Source organism: Astyanax mexicanus, chromosome 11 (assembly GCF_023375975.1).
Source record: "Astyanax mexicanus isolate ESR-SI-001 chromosome 11, AstMex3_surface, whole genome shotgun sequence".
In the NCBI taxonomy this organism is placed as follows: Eukaryota; Metazoa; Chordata; class Actinopteri; order Characiformes; family Acestrorhamphidae; genus Astyanax; species Astyanax mexicanus.
In genome coordinates this window covers 10361525-10386017 of record NC_064418.1, presented here as the reverse complement: position 1 = coordinate 10386017, position 24493 = coordinate 10361525, and the positions used below count along the sequence as shown (strand labels likewise).

At 36.9% G+C, this 24493-nt stretch overlaps 1 protein-coding gene across 2 annotated transcripts; it reads left to right on the top strand.

Moving 5' to 3' along the window:
* The first annotated feature begins 17384 nt into the window (after positions 1-17384).
* rnaseh2b (ribonuclease H2, subunit B) lies at positions 17385-24304 on the top strand. 2 transcript variants are annotated; one of them, XM_022680507.2, is made up of 11 exons: positions 17396-17692; positions 18420-18491; positions 18594-18701; positions 19589-19665; positions 20165-20279; positions 20894-20958; positions 21351-21456; positions 21739-21820; positions 22216-22258; positions 23859-23936; positions 24131-24304. In XM_022680507.2, the coding sequence occupies exons 1-11, from the start codon at positions 17629-17631 to the stop codon at positions 24239-24241; spliced, it is 921 nt and encodes a 306-aa protein (XP_022536228.2). In that variant the 5' UTR covers positions 17396-17628; the 3' UTR covers positions 24242-24304. The 2 variants fall into 2 exon arrangements, with proteins under 2 accessions (XP_022536229.2, XP_022536228.2); XM_022680508.2 differs by lacking the exon at positions 23859-23936 and having other exon boundaries at positions 17385-17692.
* Positions 24305-24493: the final 189 nt, after the last annotated feature.

Below are 24493 nucleotides of genomic sequence, written 5' to 3'. Positions count from 1 at the left end.
CAGTTTGACTAAAAACAAACAAACAAACAAACAAAAATGGAATTGAAGGAAATTTGTGAATTAAATCACAAATAACAGTAGGTATGATTTTAATAAACATTTTTAAATAGTTAAGTGATGGCTGAACTAATTATTAATTGACTCTATTTAAGACATTATTAAATATTATTAATTTTTAGTCTTAAGAATGTTGTTAATAATAAATAGTTACAAAACTTAACTAGTGTAAATTAAGTTGAGTCGTACTGTCCTGTCCTGTTTATTAATGTACCCTTATTGTAAAGTGTAGATAGCCATTAAGCAAAAAGAAAAAAAAACGTAAAAAAAATGTATAAAAATGTAAATTATATACTTTTATATACGGGGACAACTCTTCTTTTTTGGCAGTAAAATTTCTGGCCTAAAACAGAAGTTATCATTTAGTCTAGTCTAGCCAATCTGTCTATGTTGTGATGCGGAAACAGTTCTTAAATAAAACTTTAATTAAATATTCTACACAATGATAATGCATAATCAAAGTCATTCAGAGTGCATATGTGAGTAAACAAAAGAAAACTAATTTGTGCCACATTTTCCTTTGTTTTTCTTTTATAGTCTTAGAATTCCATATAAGAGAAGAAATGTAAGATTACTACATGGTGGTTTTCGACAGTAAATAAAACGGCCCTATATGTGTCATGCATCATGGTGACCTCTGGATCTTATAAGGGCTGGGCAATTAATCCAATTTTTATTGTTATCGCTCTCACAATATGAGTTTTTACCATAAACACAGAAAAATCCAAACTGCATTACTGTACTGCAACAACAGGGGGAGCTCTTTACACTGCAGACTGCATTTATGTGACATAGTTAGCGAGGCTGGAGACAGAGAGAGGTGGAGGTCCACAGTGAGCCAGGTTAGGTGCTAAATCTAAGTGGGTACATTGAAATCACACTGAACTGTTTTATTTACACATCCACAGTTATTTCGAATATTTTTGAAAATTGTGTAGAAAAAGGGTTTTGATTAGTGCACATGTATAATTATCAAATAAAATCTATAAAAACGGAAACTACAGCTGTAGAGCTGCGTTTCTCTAGCCATCCAAAATAGTTATTCTGAATTGATACAGACAGTCCAGTCCATGTTTTACCCACATCTTAAAAACATGGTTTTCAGAATTCCACGGCTGGAATTCTCCATGTGAAAAGGGGATGATTTAGAAATCATCACGTTCAGAAAAGAAGAAAAAGAAGAGGAGAAAGAGGAGGAGGAGGAGGAAGATTCAGCGTGACAACAGTGAAGCGAGGTAAAGTGAAGTAAGGCTCAGTGAGGCTCAGCCTCGGTCTGCCTGCCTGTACCGCAGCAGCAGCGCCAGTGACGCGCTCGCCCCACTGGCAGCGCGCCCTCTGATTGGTCGAGCTCAGCCCCGCCCCTCCGTGTTTACCTCCAACTGCATCACTCCAGCGGCGGCTAGCAACGGCACCGCGCAACTTATCCAAAAGTATGTGGACACCTGCTCGTCCAGCTTCTCCCTGAAATTGTGCACAGTAAATTTGCCAGTGTTAAATAAACACTGTTAGAGTTAAATTTTACACTCTCAGTGTTAATTTAACACGAAAAGTACCGAATTTACTGTGTAAGTGCACTAAATTCTCGTTGCTGCAGTAACACCCTATAGTCTTGTGGGAAGGTTTCAGGCACTAATACTGGAACATTGCTGTGTGGATATGATTGCATTCAGCCATCACAACCGTCTTAGTAGGGTTAGGTTGTGTCTGGTTAGGTCTAAAACTCTAAAAGGTTTTTAGAGTTGTCATGGTTCTGAAAATAGTTTTTTTTAATGCACATGCTTTTCTTCAATACAGGCCTACAATACTTTCCAAAAAAAGTTGAATAGATGTTTTGTCGCAGAAAATACCAAGCAACAAAGTTTTTCCGGTACTTTGCCTATTCTTTTTGTAAACACATCTTAAGATGTGCAATGATTAGGGGTCATCATTGTCATATTAAAACTCTCCAAACAGTTTCCACTAAGACAGGGCAGGACTTCCGTCTTTGTCCCTCAAAAACATTTTGTTATTTTTATTTTTATTATTTGTTTACTTATTACTAGCCATAAATTATCCCATCTTAACATTTTTGGGATGTGTGCCCTGGAATTTAGGAAATGACATATATTTAGAAAGTGATAAAACATAAAATATCTTGATTTTCATACTGTCTGGAAATTAAATAAGTCCAAGTAAACATAAGATTTTTTTTTCTACTGAAGTTTGAACTTTTTCTTTGTTCACAGTACCATTGTGACTGTCTAGTTGTAAAGAAGGAATAATGGGTTAAGGGTTGTTCTTCGGGGTCTGTGTTCATTGCCTTAAGTTAGGCACCCTAATAATTGTATTTCATTTATTTAAGTTTATTGTTTTGTATTGCCCCCATTCACTTTATTTTGACTTTTGACCTTTTACAAGTACATGGTCCCATCAATCCCTACATAGTATGGTCCTTTAAACTGCAACGGAGTGCCCTTTTATAGCACTTTCATAAATTAAATTACAAACTTGAACTTTTTAGAGGTTCTTTAATCATTACTTATCAACATGCCAATCAACATGTAAAAAGTTAATCCTTGAAAATATATAGATTCCTAAACTGGTTATGTTTAAAATAAACAGTTCCAGGTAAAATATAATATTTACTTTACATATAGGTTCTTTAATCTTTAAACGTGAAATTACCTCAGTGTAAGGTGAGGCTATTATTTCTTTTAAGAGATCTGAATATTCAAACCAAGAACCATTAATGGATCAAAGTAGGACAAACTTACTGCGTCCACATACTTTTGACCATGTATTGCAGCTAACTGTCAACACTGCAACAAAGTGTGACTCTTTGTTTTGACTGTCAGAGACGACAGTTGGTTGTGTTATTTGTGGTGGTGGACAAAGCAAGGAGGCCTGTGTGTTTACAGATAAACCAGATGAGGCAGGAAGTGTGTTGGTGGAAATAGCCCTGTTATAGACACTGTTATGCATGCTGTTATACGCACTGTTATACACACTGTTATACACACTATTATACACACTGTTATACATGCTGTTGTACACGCTGTTATACAAATTCTTAAATGTGCTGTTCTTTAGTGTTTTGGATGAGGAAGCAGAATGTCACAGTATGGACAGAATATGCATTCTTTTAGGTTAGCACTGCAGAATGCATAGCTGGTTTCATAGTCCCATAGTTCTCACACACACCAAAACATCCCCCTGTCACTTAAGGCCAGTGTTTTGAAACTGGAGCTGAACCACACCTTGACACAAACTCCAAAATGCAGTGTGTGGCTCCAGGCCAGCCTTGCTTTGTTTGGTCTCTCTGTTTGTGTTTGGATAATAGGGTATGTGGGCACATACACATAAGTGTACTGCCTTCTCTTCCAGATAATTCTGGCTTTTTTCCAGGATCATCAAACTGGTACAAAGCCTCATTCAAATAACCTCATTTTGCCATATTTCAGCTGGAAAAATTATCTTACTCAGTGACTGATAAAAAACATGAATGCTCTGGTGTCATTTCTTTCCGTTCTACAGAAATAAAGTCAGAATTGTCCGCAATTAAGACCAAGTTTGTCCAGTAAGTGTAACTGTCCAAACAGTAAAGGTTCAATTCATACAAAGCTACTGTGGACCAGTCTAATCTCAGAGCTGCTGTGAGAGAGTCAGCATGCACTAGTTACAAAACTTTTTAATTTTAAATGGTATTTGGAATTGGGAATGTTACAATAGCATATACAAGGGAATGTTACAGTAGTATATACCATACCATATAGATATACCAGAAAAACTGCAAACAACGTTGTACAGGGTGTTTGTTACTAAAACACCAATAACAGTCAAAGACAGTTTAGCAGAGAAAATTAGATGGGCTGTTTTGTCACGGAAACATATGGGGTTGGGGCGAAGATACATATCATATTGCAACCAGTCAGTCAAGGCACTAGACTTGTGGTGGCTTCTCTTTTGAGAGAGATAACAAACAAAATTTTTACATCAGTATAATGTCTAATACTGTTTTGCGCCTGCAGGGATACACCACAATCATTACCTGTAATGTAGCTGTGCTACAGTAACAGCCTCCACTCTTTTGCAAAAGCTTTACACCAGTGGTGGACTTTGTAGTGGTGGTCTCTCTCTGTTTGTCACTCTTTGGACTTTTTCTATAGAGATTATAAATTCTTTGTCTGCATGAGAATGTGTAGGGAGCTGTCTGAATACTTTTGGTATTTGGGACAAACTATGCACTCTGTAACAGGCTAACTGACTCCGCAGTGTAAACAGCAATAGAAAAGTCATAAACTCCCATTTAGAGCTATAGGCCGCCTTGCACACGCACACACACACAGGTCAGCGGATGCTACATCTGTTTAAACACCTCAAAATAACGCGTATAAACTGTTTATAACCACCAGTATTCGCTTTAGTCTTTTACATTGTTATAAACACTGAAGGCTCCATAACAAAGCGCGCCAGAGACATGTCCAGACAAGCGCGCGCGAGCGTCCCTCGCGGATGTCCCGCCCCCGATCGGCGACTGTGCCGATGATGTAACTGTTTCCAAATATAGATCACACAGGAGGCCCCGCCCCGCCGAGCCCGGAGTGGCGCGCGGCTGCTGCCAGTCACGTCACGTCACGCGGCCAGTGTTTTGGTAAACAGGGAGTTTTTTTTTTACTTTTCCACGGCCGCTTTAGCACTGAGGCAAAAGTGAACGTGCCTCTTTGTTTCAGCGCGCGGGCGACACACACTCAAACATTAAAGAAATGACAATACATAACGTCTAAAGGGACTACAAAATATTTAAAATAGTTAAAATAGGAATGGGTTTACATATTTGTTTTAAAAAACGTACAAACACATCCGGACTTTATTATTATTTTCAAACCCTAATTGGGTTAGTTTTATCAGTTTAACTATAATAAAATGTAATTTTATTAATACTGTCCTAATCAAATTGTAACTACTTCTTCAATGTAATAACATACATCTTTTAAAACGGCTGCATGATGTAAAATGTAGGCAAAGTTATTGAGAGCCCGACTGGTATGAGATGCTCCATTCTGGAGAAACTTGCAGAGTAAGAACTGTTTACAGAAGTGGTAAATGAAACCTCCTTACTTTCATCGTAAGTTAATATTCTTCAGTCAGCTAAATGGTTACTTCGACTTCTGAAATGATTTAATGTCTTTTAAAACTTGTTTTTATTCAAATGGTGGGGGGATAAGGTGATCTGCCGCAAAAGTTCCAAAAGAAAAGTGTTTTTCCACTTTTTTACCATCATCAACATTCCATAAAGAATTCGAAAGTCATGTATAAGCTAGTGGTGGTTTTGGATGGTGCATAGCATGGCTATATTTGTGTTGAGTCGTGCCCAAGTGTATCCACAATACTTAATAATGAACTGTTCAATAATGAACTGTTCACCTTGAACACTGAATTACACATGTATTTTGAAACGTAGGTGGACTTCCCCTTTAATACACATGCCAATGAGCCTGAACTCATGGGCTACAGTTTGTTATTTGCAGGATCCTTGTTTAGCTTCCATCTCAGGAAGTACAGCTGGAGTTTTACTTAAACTTCCAACCTGCTGCACCCCTCCCAACACACCTCCTAAAAAGAAGACCCCCCACTGATAGGGTGCCCCCGACCCGCCCCTTTGTGTATAGCTAAACATAGATTTTATTTGTTCAGCTCCAAAGAAAAAGAAAAGTTGACAGACTCACCTCTCTGAAGGGAAGGCGCGCGAGCGCAGGAAGGCATCGTCTGATTTGCATGGAACAACAACAAAGCGCGCCCTCCAACCAGCATTCCCTCGCGGAGATGACCGACGAAGCAAACAAAGAAGCTGGTAACCAAATAGATAAACATAAAGACGAGAAGAAGAGACCGGTCGTCTCGTGCATTTCTGCCTGCCTGCCGTTTCTGCCGGGCGTTGAGGAAGTCCTTTTGTTCCAGCGCTCTTACGCACAGCGTCAAAGTTGCGCGCGAGGGAGGCGGAGCGCGAGAGGAGAGGATCTGGAGAGAGGCGCGCGAGCGAGTAGAGAAAAGAACATAGAATAGGAAAAACAAAGAGGAACCTGGCCAAGAACTATTAGACATTTACATTTTACAGATACAAAAGTGCCTCCTTATTTGCTTTAAAAATATCTAGTTTAAAACTAGTTTGTAGAGGTTAAAATCAAAATATATCTCAAGCTTATACAAATAAATACACAAGTAGGTATATAGCTAACATATACCTTGAGGATAAGTGCTAATTTAGAAACTCTGCGATTGAAGACAACAACTCTGCTGTTCGGAAACCAGTTGGAAGTTCATTCCACCACCTTGCAGGACAGAGAAAATCATGGATGCCTGTCTTGCATGGGTCCTGATAGAAGAATTAAGGGTCAAAAGCCTGAAAGCTTTACTGAAAGCTCGACCTGCTCATGGTACAGATCTGGCTTTGCCATTACAATCAAAGTGAACTGGTCCATTCATAGACCATGTTAGAGTTTTGAATCTGACGGCAGCAGATCTATATCCTACAGGAAGCCAGGGAACGTAGCAAAGGGAGTTGCAGTGCATGACTGGAAGACCGAAGACAAGTCATGCTGCTGATTCTGGATAAGTTGCAGGGGGGTATGATGGCTCGCAAAGGAAGACCAGCCAAAAAGCAGTGGTCAAGTCTAAAAAACATTCAAAAGGATCTGCGGGTCACATGACGCGCCATCACAATTAAAACAAATCTGTGACGTTAGATTTTTTGTTTTGTATTGTTTTGACCTGTCCTCGACTCTAAAGCAAAAATAGTTTTGGAGCGCGAGCGGATCGTCCTGTAGGCAACCTGCTGTGGTTGGAGAAACACGGCTCGTCTTGCGCACCCCTCCCCCACGTTCCTTTGACAACAGGCACACGCGAGTGCATGTATGTATGTCTGATGTGTGCGCACGCGTGCTCGTGTTTGTATATGTTTGCTTGTATGAGCTCAATAACATGACTGTGCTTTCGACAACTTTGCTTTGCTTTCTCTCTCAGCGCGTGATGCCGGTTTTACACCTGTTCGCACCCAGCGCGCGTCGTTTAGGTTAAAGCGCGAGGGCTGTTGCAGCACAGTTGCATCATCATGACATTTGCGGCTCGAGGAGACGTTTATGTTTTTAACGCATCGTCAGTAATGAAACTTACCTTCAAAAATTATGATAAATATTACCTTAAAATTACCTTTAATATTTTGTTGCGTGCGACTATTGTTTTTGTATGCGCAGCTATAGGCGCTTGTTTCCGACTTGGACAAATTTTATTTCTTATATAAACAATAACAACACTTTTAGTAAAAACGTTGTCCTCGTTCTAGATAAAAAAAAAAAATCAATAGCCATGGGAATAAAAACATAAACTTTGTTGCATAAAACAATACATTAACTCACATCAGATTATTCAAAGTTTAAATGTCTTTGGTTTGACAGCCACAACGATGATTCTGCTATTGTTCAAATACTGTTTATATAACACAAATAACTAGACAAAGAACTCTTTTAATGTTCAAATGTTTGTTTGAGTATCATTGTTCTTCTGTATGTGTAACTATCACGAAACTATGTGAAAAACTATGAGTAAAGACACCTTGAATAACCCCTTTTTAATGTAGTGCAGAAACTGAATCATAAAAAACAAAAGACCCATGCATTAAAAATTGGGGTTCTATCATGGCATTGTACATGTAGTTTTATTAAATAATAGAAATGAAAACACGTTGATAGAAATTAGAAGCGTTAATGCATCTCAGGTGCAGAGTAAGGGTATATTTTGGAGACAAAATAACCACTTTTAAATATATCAGAACAGTGAGTTTAGTGGAAGATCCACTGAACAATTTAAACGTAGACCACCTGCAGTGGAGCTTTTCCACCCAATACCTTTCAGAAGATGAAATGTGTTCTGCATTCTTCTCTGTTTGGATCATTTTGGCCTGAACTAAGTCACTGCAGCTCTATAGTGAGAGGAGAGATCTATATTAAAGCAGTACATAGCCTGAACCAACAAACACAGTAAGGAGAATCAGTGAATCAGTGTTAATGAATGAAAATAAGCTGAGAAATTAATGACGCTTTATATAGTAATGCAAAAGCAGTAAAACTTTTTTTGTGCTACATGTGTCATTTAAACAGGGGTGCTGAGGGTTAACTGAATAATAGGTTCAAAAAGCTTTTAGTATTATATAGCCTATAAATTCAAGCATAAATATATGTATTGATATATTTTATTTATATATGAATATGAGTGCAACTTATATTTGCTTTCAGTAAACCAACTGACAATGTTTTTTTTTTCTGCACATTTTATTTATTGAATGTTGAATGGAAAAAAATAAAGAAAATAGAACATATTTAATGTGCCATATCTTTTGCACATGCCACATTTAGCATAATGCTTTTTTTGTCTGTTAAATGCAGCAAACAAACAGAACGTGTGTTTAAATGTGCAGATATTAAGTGTGACTTGTTTACCATATATTAACTCTACCGGAGGTGCCTGAACTTTTGCACAGAAATATATAAAGACACAGAGGCAGAAGGTGTCCCTGAGAGCAAAGGGACGTTAAATCAGCATTCATTTTTTCATCTCTAATGCACCGACACAACGTTAATCTCAGACCAATCAATGTCGATTTATTTGTGCACAACATATGTGAATAACATTTATTTAACTGTATGACTGTATTTTTGTATTAAACTTAGCGTACATTAAGTGTGTATATCTTGTTTGTATTCCATTATTATGGCATGTACTATGTAGACATTGACATTAAAATAACACTAATAATAATAACTATAATAACAATTATGATTATTATAATAATTTTATGAGTGGAGCATCTTTTGCCTAAAAGCATTGTGAGTGTATAAGAGCCACAACTTTTAAATTAACGTTAATTTAATGACAGAATGACATAAATTGATGACTATTAGACGATATTAAATAAATGTTGTTTTATTGTTGTTTTACCATCATCCACATTAAAATATGTAATGCAACAACAAAAAAACAATGTTCTTTGCTCTCTGGGGAGTGAGCTCGAGCTGGATCACAGGGGTAAACAGGTGGTGCAGGAAATTGTTTGCACAGCTGAGGTGAAGCTTTTCTCCTCGAGCACGAGGCTTCACGCGCTTTATCCTCTAAACAAACACGCACGGTAGCCAGTTGGGTTGTGTGCTTTTGGTGGGAAAGGTGAGCTTCGGTAGGCTTCCTACCCCACGCGAGCATGAAATCATTAATCTTACAGAAACTTAATTGCTCGTGTGATGTCACCGCGCGGGACAGAGAAAACACATTACAGCTTGAAAAAATGCCTCAGAAACTATGAATATAAAGGTGCTTAGCAGGAAAAACATACATAGCACTAAACTGGCGCGAACCGCGTTACATTTCGCTGACACATTCTCTAAGTGTTAATAATAATATTTCGTGCGCATGTCTCAACAACAATAAATGAGTTTTAAGTGGCGAATCTATATCTCGCATTACATGCCTAATCAGTACAGTTGTTTTAGACTCTCGCATTCCAGCTAAACTTTACGAAATGCGAGCGCTCCAGTGCTCAATGTGTGAACGCACGTTGTAGCCATCTTTCAACACAGACGCTCATACTGGATACGCTCGTGCCCTTTATTATTGGCTACCCGAAAACCTGCTTCCTCAGACAAAGTATCGCGAGAAAAGAGACAGGTCAGCACTGTCCATCTGTCAATATCATGATAAAACAGACAGGTCAGTACTGTCCCCCTGTCAATATCATGATAAAACAGACAGGTCAGTACTGTCCCCCTGTCAATATTGAGAGAAGAGAGACAGGTCAGTATTGTTCAACTGTCAATATCACAAGAAAAGAGACAGATTAGCACAGTCCATCTGTCAATGTCATGATAAAACAGACAGGTCAATTCTGTCCCTTTGTCAATATCATGATAAAAGAGACAGATCAGTACTGTCAATCTGTCAATATCACAAGAAAAGAGATAGGTCAGTATTCACCTGTCAATATCACAAGAAAAGAGACAGGTCAGTACTGTCCACCTGTCAATGCTGAGTAAAAAAAACAGGTTAAAACTGTCCACCTTTCAATATTTAGAAAAAAGAGACAGGTCAGTATTGTTCACCTGTAAATATTGCGAGAAAAGAAACAGGGCAGTACTGTCTTCTATCAATATTGAGATAAAAGAGACAGAGATATCATGTGAAAAGAGAGAGGTCAGTCCTGTTCACCTGTCAGTACTGAGTGAAAAAAGACCAGGTTTCAGGTTCATGACATTTAAAAAGCCCTGACCCATCTTTTTTCTCACAATATTTTGCCTGAAACTATGTAGAAACCTCATTATGTCCTTTAAGGAACCTTCCAGAGACATTTTTCTTCTAAAAGCCTTTTCTTAGAAGTTTATCAAATGACCTCCAAAGTTTCAAACCAAAAAGTAAAAAAAAAAAAAGTTGCTCAAGGAACTTTTTTCCCCCTTTAAATCTACTAATACTAGTATACAACTATATACTACTCCCTATGTCTTGTTTTGACACACTGGTCACAGTTTTGGATGCAGGTTCAAGGTCCATGGTTGTTCACTGCAGTAAATCCTTGAATTGTGGACCACAGAAAGTAGCAGACAAAGTGGTAGGCTCCGTAAAATGACAGCGAATCAGTGATGAGGTGCATATTACACAGAGGTTGTCGATTACTATAGGCCTCCAAACATCAATAACAGTGTGTAGAAAGCTTCATGGAATGGGTTTTCATGGCCAAGCAGCTGCATCCAAGCCTTACATCACCAAGCAATGCAATGCAAAGCATCGAATGGAATGGTGTAAAGCATGCTGCCACTGGAATCTAAAACAGTAGAGACATCGATGAAGAACATGAGGAATACTCTCCACTCAGATAGGGATTCGAACCCAGGAGGCAGGCATACTAACCACTAAGCCACATACCCATGTAGACAATAAAATTCTACCCATAGACCCATGCTACCATGTCCCCTGCACTTTTTCAAAAGCCAGTTTTGGTCCCCTGCAGTTTTTCCCAGTATAGGCTCAAGCGGAAAGCAGTTCCCCTTTATCCACAACTCCCTAGTTCTCAAACCATTTGTGTCCCCCCACCCCTGAAATCAAAATTTCGTCCATGATGCTACCATCTAGGAATCCTGTAAAATGGGACAGTATCTTAGTCTGAGCAGGTCTATGAGCCCCCCCATTTCTTTTTCAGATTTACCACTCTTTTGCCATCACTAACATTCCATGTAAAACTCAGATGACATATTGTTTTAAAGTGTGAATTCTAAATTAAAAATGAAGACATTTGTTTTGTAGTCATGGTAACTTTTCTTTCTTTCTACACCACTGTATGTATAAATCAACAAGATTCTCTACAGTGACCCCTAATCTTAATGACTTAAAGGTAACATGTTATGAAAAACACACTTTTTGTGAGCTTTTGTATTTCTAGTTGGGTCTCGACTACCCCTATAAGCACTCCAAGCATGGAAAAAATTCATCCAGTTGAAAGAGTTTGGTGGCAGGAGTCATATACTTCTATGAACCATTTGAATTGCTCTCTTATTGTGACATCACAACATGGAAAACTGCATAGACCCACGCTGGCACCACCCTTTACTGGTTAACCCCCACCAGAGCCCCACCCACTAAATAATTTGGAAGAAACACCATTTCAGTCTGCGGGTTGAGAACCTCAGACAGTACACGGCAGGATTAGCCAGCAGACTTCATCTGAGGGATGAAGTTAGACTGTGGGTCTTTGTTAAGAGTGTCAGCAGTGCGGGTTTATGTTGCCTGCTCGATAGAGTATGTGTTTGCCTACGTTTGCATGTGTGTGGGTGGAGATGCAAAGTAAGATTCGTCACTGTGATCCCTGACGTTTTTTTAAAGGTCAGATGTTCTTTCTCAGCTGAGCATGCAAAAAAATCTTGACCGAGTGCATTATTTAATACTTGCAAAAGACATAAACACTAAAATGAGGATAATGAGGTTCATGATCGTTGTGATCTTTGTTAGTGTCTTTGTGTGAAAAAGTGCACCCCACACCTTAATAACATGGGAACACGCTTTACGAGTAGAGTAGGGCAACTGTTCAGAGGCAGGGCAAAAAGTGTAAAATGTAGGTAGCTATCCATTTTATCGGTCACATTTTATACCATTTACACACCAACAATTTAGAGCTATTCACATATTTACAAACAGTTATTTACAAATGTACAGGCGTACATACTGACAATAAACAAAAATGAATAAAATTCCTATTCTACAAACAGAGAATACGGATCATATAGAACTCTGACCATTGCAGTAACCAAAAGTACAAGCTGTCTGGTATACTGACCAACTTAACCCTTAGCTAGGTTAGAGCATTCAAAATATTACCCCTCCTTCTAGAAGGTTACAATGGTGAACAGAAATTTACACACTTTGCTGGGCCCTTAGTGCTTCAGCGGACAAGGGGCTGCCATTTGGAATCATGCCCAGATCATTCAGCTCGCCATCAGCAGCCTAAGTCTGATAGAGAGAACAACTGGCCTTGTTTTCTCTGGGTGTGTAGATGGCATTCTCTCCCCTCTTCACTTCTAATGTGATGCTGGTCTGCACAGGTGTCACAGCTGATTTATTAGGCTGGGTAGCTTCACTATCCTGTAGCTGATGCAGCACAAAGAATGTATCGGAGGAGGCATGTGTTAGCCTTCACCCTCCCAGTGTTGGAGGAATTACTAGTGATGGGGGTGTCTTAATGAGTGCATGGGGTAATTGGCCCTCCAATTTAGGGAGAAAAAGGGAAATTAAAAAAATTAAATTCATGAAACTGTTTCAAATAAATTACATTTATGTTACACATTCAATAGAAAAAAAGCAAAACAGACACTTGTACATACAGTAAGTATACACACTCACAATACAGGCCACTTGAAGAGGCCTTATGTTGTTCTGACATAGAAGCAAGGCAAACTAATGACCAGGTGAATAGGTGTGGCTAAATTACTCTGAACAGAATAGAAAGATTTTTGTAAACACATTTTGTGTGACATCATTAAATAAAAAAAATGGCTGCATGGATCAGAACTGAAATGTTTTTTTTTTTATACAAGATAAAGTTTTATTTAAAAAAGAAGGAAAAAAGGTTTTAAAGGATGTTGCTTGAAAAGAATATTATTTGTTTTATTTTATTTGTTGAGTTTATTTACAGCTTAGATTTAATATGTAAACTGTATGGGCAGATGAATGAGATACTAACCAAGTTTTCACAATACATTAAATTAATCCATTAAAAGTTCTTAAAAGTTAGTGAGCCTTAAATGGGTCAAACAAAACACAGATTAGTTAAATTATTTATTCATTTCATTTAGTGTTTGGGGATTTACACTGCATCAAATCAAGCCAAAACCCTGCATTAAAAAAAGACTTGGCAACTCTAATCATTGGCAAATCACCATAAAGTGTCTCATCTCCTTTCCAATCACACTCTTGTCTCACACACAAACACACACACACACACACACACACACACACACACACACACACACACACACACACACACACACACTTGTGGTCTCTCTGTTGCACCCCTACAAAAAAGTGTGTTCTTTAAGTGTTATTTAGCAAAGCACCAATTTAGCAACAGATCTATATCAAACCAGTGCCATGCTTAATTAAAGCAATTTTCCTTTTGATAGAAAACCTGTTGTTGAAGGGTCCTTAGGGTAGACTGCATGGCCAAAGATCTGGGATTTTTTAGCAGTGCTATGATTACATTGCATTAAATGAAAAGAACATTAGTGAGATCAGGAAGTTGGATGGTCACCAAACCACCTCATTCCCAACTCGCCTTCTCAAAAGTTTTGGAGCACCATCATTCTAGAGAGCATTGTTACAATGCTACACAGATCAGTACTGGGGGTTTTATACCCCTTTAGCCTTGCATTAAGCATGGTGCAACTGCATTCATGTTTATGTGCTCCAGAGAATCCTATTTTTGCACTTAAATTAGCTGAATACAACCATGACTAAGGCTGTGAAAATGGTTTGACTACCGCAGAAAAACTACTTTGTATTCTTATCCAATTGTTTTATGGGTGGTTCTTTAAAGAAACTTTCCAGAGTGTTATGTTCAACTAAACTGCATTTCTCTGTATTCTTTAACACATGAAGTGACTCTATATGCATATATAACTATTATCTCTTTTTATATAAAAGTTGCTCTTGTTCTTATTCTTTACATTCTGTCCAGGTTTCATAATGAATAGACCAATAGAAATCCTCTGTCTAGAATAAAAGCATCTGAAGCAATCCTTTAAACAATGTACATTTTAAGGCCTTTAATTTTGAAGAAATAGAGACATGTTTAATGGTAGAGACTGAAATCATCCATAAACACCTTCGGATAACACCACATCCAGCCCAACAAAATTTACCAGCATTATAAGGGACAAAGCATTGTAAGTGTGTGTAACAGAATTACTTCTGCACTAATAATGGGGTCATGTCATTAGAATGATATAGGGATACATGTAGCCATATTTCAGCTGTAGGAATTCCTCCCTGGTGATTGGAGAATTCCTGTCGTTCATGTGGTCAGAGGGAATTTGGTGGTCGGTTGTACAGAATGACATCACTGTTGACATCAAGCCAGAGACGGCAAAGGAAGTGGACTTACTGTCCCATCCTTTATCCCTGCTGTGTCCGCTGTGCTTAGTTATACTCCTTTTTCTACTTTTAAGCTCAGAAATATATCCTGATGCTCAAACTACTTTTCATTTTACAAGTTGGGATACTTTACCACTTGTGTAAAAAAAAAATAAAAACATCCAGAAGGTGGAATACACAAAGGTGGAATTAGGTAAATGTACTCTGGTTTAAAATACTCTATAGTAAAGTTTAAATATTGTGAACATTTCTTACATTACCAAGCCGGAAAACTAGCATGACCAGCGTGACCAACATGTCCATCATGAACAAGCTGGTTGACCAGCATGACTAGCATCTCTATCATGAAGATCAATTTGACCATAAGCTAAACCATCTACAATCAGGTACCAGGAAAGTATGGTCTTGAGCTGGAGTATTGCACAGTATTTTACTCCACAGTTTTGCAGTGCAGTGTATACAAAATATTACAAATTTGTCAATTTGATACAGATCATATAAAATTTACTAGCAGAACAGTTCCAAAGAACCATCATGGTGTGCAGTCAACACAAGTCAATTAACAGTTTAGTAATAAAAAGGTTATTAATCAATTAAAACCAACATTATTACTGCCAGAGCAGTAGATGGCACTGTCAGTGAGTTTGATAAAGCTGCCTCATCATTGAGAGAATCAAGCAATCAAGATGTCATATAAGAAGACGATGGTGCTCCCATTCTGCCTTTTACTCTGCTGCCTACCTGCATTGAGAACACATGAACTTTGTTAGTTTGTTTCAAGGAAGGAAGAAAACCATCCCTGGTCCTACTTAGAGTCCTTTTTTTCATTTGTTGAAGTGGGGAAGAAAAGTGAGGGATGCTTTAAAGGGGGAAGGGGCATACTTGATCTGTGTTTTTGTACAAAGAGTTAAGCTCAGTAAGGTGCTCCAATCCGTAAAAACAATTAAAAACAATAAAAAAAAAAACTTTTTTTTGTTTGCAGCCTTTTTACAGCGTTAGCAGATTTTGCAGTAGTAATGGAGCAACTATTCCCCTTTTATGCAAATGTGCGTCAATTCTGTTTAGTCTCTCTTGGGGGCAAGCTTGTTTAAAAAGTTAATACATGTACTCTAAAGCTAGAGTACATTTGAAATAATAAACAATATGATATTCAAACTTTTACTTTCAGTACTTGAATAAGAAGAGTTTGGAATAAACTACTTGGAGTACTTAAGTACAAAAATATTGGTCTACTTACATGTTGTGGCGCCTAAACAATACATCAACTTCTAGTCAAGTCTGGGTCTAGTACTTTTTACATAGGATTTCTATACAGGATAACAAAGGGCTGAATTCAAAGTTCCCTTCAGTTGTATGTGGAGCTAGATTTAAAAGTGGCTCACCTAACAATACAACTACCCTGATACCACGTTGCATTTATTAATGTTCGCCTGTAATAAAAAAGAACATCCAAAACAGTGATTTAGCCAGGGGACCCTTTATCGTCCCCTCACAGCCTGCTCACCAGATCACACATGACCTAAATAACCACTGACCAAGGGGGATCCACGTCTTCCATTCACACACACACACACACACACACACACACACACACACACACACACACACACACACACACACACACACACACACACACACACACAGGCTCAGATGAGTCATTGACTGTCTTTTGGCTGGGGTGATCAGCAGAGTGTGACGAAACCTGTCTGCAGTTTCTGCCCTTACATGACCCAGACAGAGAAACACAAAGAGACGGAATATACATTCTAGTGCTGTTTACACACAAAAGCTGAATAATCAAACTTTTAAACAAAACTGTGCTGATTAAACATTACATGCATTACAGTTATACAGCCTTTCAATACTAGCGTCCCTTAGACTTTGGCGCCATCTAGTGGACATTGTGGTGTTGTAATGCAAAAGCCTTATCCAAAGGATTAATGACCAGGACTTCTATGGGCATTGAACAACAGTTATAGTAATATATCAGCATATCATCTGACTATTAGGTGTTGTTTGACCTGAGTCAGGACAATACATCACATAATTCAGAATTCAATATCAACAGTACAATTTTTAAAATTGGCCACACATGTCTGTGCAAACACTGTTATATTCACATCTTGCTGCAATCATCACTCTGGTTATACATATTTTATATACATACACACACACACACACACACACACATATATATATATATATATATATATATATATATATATATATATATATATATATATATATATATATATATAATGTTACTTAGAGCATTTATTTCCAGAAAAATGAGAAAAGACTGAAATGACAAAATGATGCAAAGCGTTTCATACCTCAAGTTAAATTCATAAATATATATATATATATAAAAAACATATATTATATATAATATATGTATCCTCTATATATTTTTTTCCCAATAAAGTACACATGCTGTTTTTGTACAAAGTATCGGCATTAGTATCAAATGATCTACTACTACTTATTGGAATCTAGTATTTATTCGCTTGGAACAGGATGGATAGCTATCACATTGTGGAGTATTAACCACCACAGGAACTGTACAGTGCTGTACTGAAGGGACTCTTTCCCGCCAAATCCTCCTTGCTATGTTTACTGGCGCTGTGGGGAATGTACCATTTCATATAGGGGTGTTATTACTCTGTATATATTTACTCTGAGATAATTCATCGCATAGACAATGTAAATAGGTAATGTTCGAGCTCAGACTGGTTTTAAGTTTATTCTAAGAGTGATAAACCTTAAGTTTCTCCTCGATAGCCCTGCAGGTCGGTTCAGGCAGGATTATGGAAGAATCTCAACGCCCCTTCGGGAACTCCACAGAGAACGGGTCGCCATCTTTGTGTGCCCCTGTAGGAGTCTCTAAGCGGAGCGGACTGAACACATTTTATAAAAATGACAACCAAGAAGAAGCGCTCTCCGCACACTGCGACTGACAGCTGGGTGGTCATTGCTGCAGGTATGAGAGCTTAGTGTGTAAGTGAGATAGCTTAGCTTTGCCAGGCTGGCTGGGACACATTAACTTTTTTCGAACTGTCCGTTCCACCTTAAACAGAATGTAATCGCTGCATTATTTAAGGTGGAGCGGTTTTAAGTTTTTCATTAGTAGTAAGTTCAGCTCGCTGACTGAATATGAACTTATTAAACAACCTCTAGTATCATGACCGTATATTTTTATGTAAATAGCTAGAAAACACGTACTTTTCGTACCAGCTAATATCAATGCTAATGTTATGGGTGTATCGAATGTCAAAATAAAAGTATTACTACATTATTTTCTCTAACGTTAGTTTGTAAAATGTACCTCTATATAAATATAAATGTAAGTGGGTATTTACATTATTATTATTATTATTATTATTATTATTATTATTATTTTTATCATGTAAAAATATATAATTTGTTATTTATTTTTTTCTACTTCATTATAATATTGTAAATACCCATTTAAATATTTTTTTAATACAAAAACAAGTTATTTTTTTCAAGTTGGCTGTGTAGTCCCTAATTGTCTTTCCATATTTTTTATTGAGAGAAATAATAGCTAAAACAATGTGTAATATTGCAAGATGTTAAATTCAAAGTTAACAGGTTGTTTTAAAATGTTCGAAAACTGTGACTTAATTATGCTTAGAAAAGTGTCTCTCTGTGTAACTAAATCCTAAATAATGTGGTCTTGTAAACAGACTCAGCACTGGAAACAGAAAAGCCACAGAATGGTGATCCAACATTCGTCAAACTCAAGAACCCTGCCACAGGTTGAATTCCATATATCTTAATATTATATCTATCTTCATGTAATTTTACTGTAACTGTGGTATTCCAGTAGGATGACTTTCCTGCTTTTTTTTTTGCTGTAGGTGCTACCTCTCAATACCTGTTCAGCAGTGGGGATGAGCGTGTATATGAGGTTAAGGCATTTAATGAAGAGTACCGGTCTTGGTTTATTGGTCAGATGGTCCAGAGAGGTGAGAAAGTGATGCTTGTCAGACCTGTATTGTAATTGATGTCTTTTCTATTTTAACAAACAGAAAAAAATGTTTGAAAGTTCATACTTAACAAAAGAGACTCTTTCAGTTAGTAAATCACTCTTAAACTAAATCAGCCTTACATTGTTTGCAAGGCATTAATAATTGTAATATTTAGGTGTAATTGTTGCAGATTGCTGCAGTGTATACATAAGTACATTAGTAGTAGTAGTAGTAGTAGTAGTAGTTAGTAGTTAAACTTTACAACCATATTGTACTGTACTTTGGTAGTTAGTACAGCCTGTAGTGTGATAAGAAGTGCAGTGTAATTGTTAGCTTGTTTAGTGGGTAAACACGCACACCACAAGTGCAGAAGCATCCTTCTTGTCCAATCCACTGTGTTTTGGAATAAGATGTTAAAGCCAGAATACAATCATTTTTGGCTGTATCAAACCCAAATGTTAATGACAGATAAAGATTAAAGAGAGATAAAAACAAGCATGAAACGTTTTTCCTCTGTTCATGTGGTAATGAAAGTGAGGAGTAGTGTGAGGAGCAGGGGAGGGAAAACAAGAATACAGTAACTTTCTTATGAATTTATAAACACTACTAGTTCCCACAGTGCCTTGCAAATCCAATAGCCCACAGCTTAAAATTATTGGATTCTATGCATGCTTCAGAATATACCCTAATAGCATATATTATCCTTGTTGGTGCATAGCTCAGTATAATGAAAATTTGGTACAAATACATGAATCGTCACACTATGTCACACTGTCTGCTATGCACATGCAAAAAAGAATGGATGTGAAAGACCACTGATTATCTTTACTTAATGTCAGTGTCTATTTAACTACTTTCTCTTTGTATTTGTGTGTTCTTTCTAGATGGCAGACTATTGTATGTAACTCCTGTTGACCCAGTATTTCTGGTGTTGCCATACCTGCAGAGTGGTGAAGTGGAGGTAAACATGCACATTCTGTCAACATAGTTGTAAATAACAAGACATCTAGCACAGACAAAATTATGTTATAATGTGTTAATTACCAATTTAAGACACTCATAATTATTAGTCAGCTAGTGTTACTTACTCTGTGGTGTACATACAATTAATTTTATGCATAAGTAATATTTGATCTTGGCTCAGTAAAATCTTCCATTACAATATTGATATTGTCTATGGGGCAAACATGCAAAATTACCCTACAAACATGTCCAAATGTTTGTAGACAACCTTATTAATGAATGCATTCAGCTGTTTTTTTCTGACTAAAATAGACATGGAGTGTAAATCCTGCCAGCATTAAGCTCTGGATCAGTTGAAATGTGTTCACTGGAATGATGTAGCTTAAATGGCTTAAATTTGCATACTTGTTAAACTCAAGTTTAACTGCATTTATCCTGTATTTTTTGTATTTTCACACTGTCACCTTTTCACTTCTCATGATTTTCTTGTGTGACAGGGGAAGTTCCAGCCGCTGCAGCAGGTGGTAATGGATGAAGATTACCCTGCTTGCACGAGGCTTTTGAAATGCGAACAAGCTTTGGAATCCGTTCACCATGTGGCAGATGAGAAAGGTGTGAAAATGCTGTTATATTATTCTAAAGTTCTTGGGAACATTTGTATATGTAGATTTTTTTGTTTTGTGTAAAATGTGTGTTATTTGAAATATTTAGCAAAGTGTAAGTAGAAAACATGAAGCAGAATATGATAAAACACTTCTTAGAAATTTCCAAAATGCACTCTTCAAACATCTTTGAGGACTATGGGAGTATGGTCATAACATTCTCATGAATGTGCGTGACTGACAGCTGTTTCATCACTGGCCAACAGACATTTGTTTACATTACCATAGCAACGCACATAGCCTTGAGAAGGAGAAGTACAACAAATTATACATGAATATTGGGATAGGTTGCTCACTAAGCTCACCTGCTCAACGGTTCCGGTTGCTCAGACTCGAAAAGAGGGCAGAGCTATGTTTGCCTTGTTATTGGTCAGGGTTCTGCTGATGTCAGCCAGACCCACTTTTAGACCCACCTATTCTATATCTATATCTATATCTATATCTCTACATCTAGAGAAGTGTGATGGTGGTGAAATACTGCATAGATTTATTTTTTTGCTTTTAAAGTTTTTATGGGAATTTGTAGCTTGCCTGACTTTGTTTTTATTTGCTCTTTTCTGGTAGAGGTGAGCAGTCAGAAGTTTCACAGATATAACCAGGAGAAGACGCTGGAGTGGCTGAAGAAAAAGGTTTGTAGTGAGGACTGGCTAAGGTAGCTTGGAGAATAAAATGGGTCATGAACAGTTCCACTTTTGTTTGTTAGTTTGCTTTTCATTTCTTCTGTAACTCTTGTTCTACCTCTACCCTAAAAGTATCATTTTACAAGCTATTTTTAAGGTGTAAGCCTACATTATGATACTTATGTCCATATATTATAATGCCATATAATATGTGGATATTTTGTTGTTTGATGATCTTGATGATTATAATATTGTCCATTAGGGTTACTTAGCAAAAAAGGCAGTTACCACAAATGAGCTGATATGTTGTCCTTTTCACAATCTAAATATTTATGTTTCAGTTTACATGTTTAAAACTCCTAATTAATTATATAGTCTGGATATAAAATCTTCAATTTCAGGTGGAGAATACAGTGACTGCCCTTAAGAAGACTGATATTGCTGTTGGTGGAGCAGTGAAATCCACTACATATGTTCGAGTTAAACAGGAATCAGATGCCACTGAAGGTAAAATAGCTGGGGGTTATTGGTTAGAAATGAAGCTTTTTAAAGCATCTGAATAAAATTATTTACTGGCCCAGAATTCCCCAAACTGTGTACCGTTGTGTGACAAATGGTTATCTGTTGGTCAAATGTGTATATCTTGAGGAAATATTATATAATATAATTTACTATTGGTTTATATTCATTTAAGAATAGTTTTATTCTGTCTGGCACACTAGACAACACTACACAAGTATACATAAAACAAAATGTCTGTTTAACGCAATATTTATCTTCTCAATGTAGAAGACTATTTGCGCTATGCTCATGGACTCATTTCAGAGTACATCAGTGAAGAACTCAGCAAAGACCTTCACAAACACCTGCAGTAAGTACTGTAATAGCTTTGATCACACATGGCTTCCTATAGCTATAATAACAAATGGTATAAAATAATATTGCAAAAAAAGATACAATACAGTTTCTCTAAGGGTTTGATTAATTAAAATGTATGAAATAGACAATGTTTCATTTTATTTTTTGGCTTTCTGCTCTATGATAATACTCTTTAATATTTATTTTGTTGCTGTGGTATATTTTTGAAATGAATAAAATAAATGTTTTGTCATATTGCTAAGAATATTGTTATCACAAAAAGTACTCTGAAACATTGTGGTATTGTTATAGGGCCATATCGCCCACCCATAATACACACTGCTATTCATTTTGTCAAGATTCCATTTTTTGTGTGATTTTAATATGAACCACTGTTTTTGTGAACAGGTTGCCAGAAATTTCCAGCCCTAAAGTGGAACCCCCTTCAAAGGTAAAATCAGCTGGTCTGTTGCAGACACTACTGTCCTTTTTTTCCCTGTTATTTGTGTGCTTTCAGAAATGAATACTCTTCATGTACATCTGTCCACTGGTTTATTTTGTTTAATGGGTGCATACTAAGAAGCCAATGGGAAACTTTGCTTTACTGTAAAAATCCCGGCACTCTGTGTTCTGCTACTGATTAATCCCTGTTGCTCTGCCTGTACATATTTTCCTTTAACTGTATCTGCTTTGCATTACAAATACATTTTAATCAAAAAAGATTCATGTAGGTTATAAAACAAATTTCTAAAGTGATTAATCCAGTTATACTAGTAATGTGATGTGTCCAGTCTAGTAATCAGAGTAAGTCAGATTTACTGTCCTCCAATATAAATAGAAAACAGCTGTAAACATGCATTGGAGAAGATTTTAGAGATATAGAAGGGGTATCTAAACTGTAAGAATCACATCAGTGGTAGAGTGGTATTACAGGATTAATATACAATATACTAATATACGCATAGCGTTACTCATTTCAGAAACAAGGCCTTGTGCAGCTCCACCAAAGTTCCATAGTGCAGTAGGAGCATTCTGGTCGGGAGTAGGAAAGACTGATTTTCCCTATTACAGTCCGTGTACCATCAGCATGAATCTGAAGCTGATATTCTAATGGATACATTGATACTGTATTTAAAGCTGCTTTAGGTGTAAGCAACATTGTTAGGATGGTGAGCCCCTGACGTTTTATATGCATACTTTTAAACCTCCTGTTTTTTGTGCATTGAAAATCATAAAAGGAATACTGGTACCTGCTTGAGCTGGGCAATATATTGATATTTTATCGTATTATGCTATTTTTTATATGGTATCTAGTAAGTATATTAAGGATCTCATCAGGTCTTAAATGACATTGACCTAACTGTACATTTAATTACAGAGAGTGCAACAAATCCTGTAAAATTGGATGATGTGCAACAAAAATTCTATAAAACAAATAAATAAACAAATGGGAGAATTTGAAAAGCACTGCCACTGCTTACACATTTTGTCAGCATGTAAAAAAAAAAAACATGATTTAATAACCTTGATATAATATTTTTACCATATCACCCACCTCTACTATCACGTGATTATGTGCACAAGTTTGGTGTATAGAATATCTAAATTATATTATTTGCCGAAATTAAGAAATATATTGTAAAATATAGTTTGTCACCCAACAAGATAATTTTATTTTTATAAAACGGAGAATCAAGAGATATGTTTTTAGGAACAGTATGTCTAATTTTGAATTCAGCTTGTATATTCTTCTTAGAAAAACATTATAAATGAAACATGGTTATCTGGTCCAGCTATAAAGCTATGGGTTAACTGAGGCTTTTGTGATGGTATTTTCCACCTACTTTTGGAATGTCAGTCAAATTTTAAAGTTTGATATTTACCTTAGCCCACAATCCCCAGGGTTCTGGCTGTGATGTTACTAAATACACCACTTTAGCTCTACAATTTCCACAGCAACGACGGTCGTCAAGCGTGGCGCTGGACATGCTTGGTAGAGTTAGTTTCATGCGTGTCTGCTGGTGTTGTAAGTGTTGTCTCGTATTTAACAGAAAAGGAAACTGTCTGATAAACCTGTTGAGGCGGGAGAAGACTACACCAAATTCAACAGCTCCGACTTCGCCCGAAAAGTGAGTGGGAAAATGGACTTGAAGACTCTGCATGTAACTGATTGATGCTTTGCTGGAGACTCTGGCTGTGGTCCAACTGTCTGCCTTTCTATTTCTTTTACTGTTATGTCCTGCCTTGTTGAGTGATTTTGCTGTTTGTGTTTTTTTAATAAGCATTTCTTTCAATTTGTGTGTTTTATTTTTTAACCCCTTAGGCTCCTAAGAAGATGACTGCAGCACAGAAGTCTCTGGCCAAAGTGGACAAATCTGGAATGAAGAGCATGTCTGCCTTTTTTAGTCCAAAAGTCAAACAGGAAAAGAATTGAGCGAGTGTGTTGTCTGTGTGTTTGAGTTTATCTTTGTTAATAAAAGTCTTATAAAAAAGAAAATCCCAGATTCTTGTACATTTCATTTGCTCTCAAAGAATTACAATGAAAAAGACAACTACCCGATTAAATTATGGGGAAAATAGAAAAAAAAGAATATTGAGTATAAAGCGACTTTAACCCAGTAGAGCACATGGTAATGTACAGATGCATCAAAAAAAAAAAGATTGAATCTAATTGAAAAGTTGTTTT

Bases quoted from the DNA above. Each gene is read 5' to 3' on its own strand.
- rnaseh2b (XM_022680507.2), top strand. From the start codon at position 17,629: ATGACAACCAAGAAGAAGCGCTCTCCGCACACTGCGACTGACAGCTGG. The intron at 18,492-18,593 runs GTTGAATTCCAT...TTTTTGCTGTAG, and splicing joins ACTCAAGAACCCTGCCACAG to GTGCTACCTCTCAATACCTG. The intron at 22,259-23,858 runs GTAAAATCAGCT...CGTATTTAACAG, and splicing joins AAGTGGAACCCCCTTCAAAG to AAAAGGAAACTGTCTGATAA.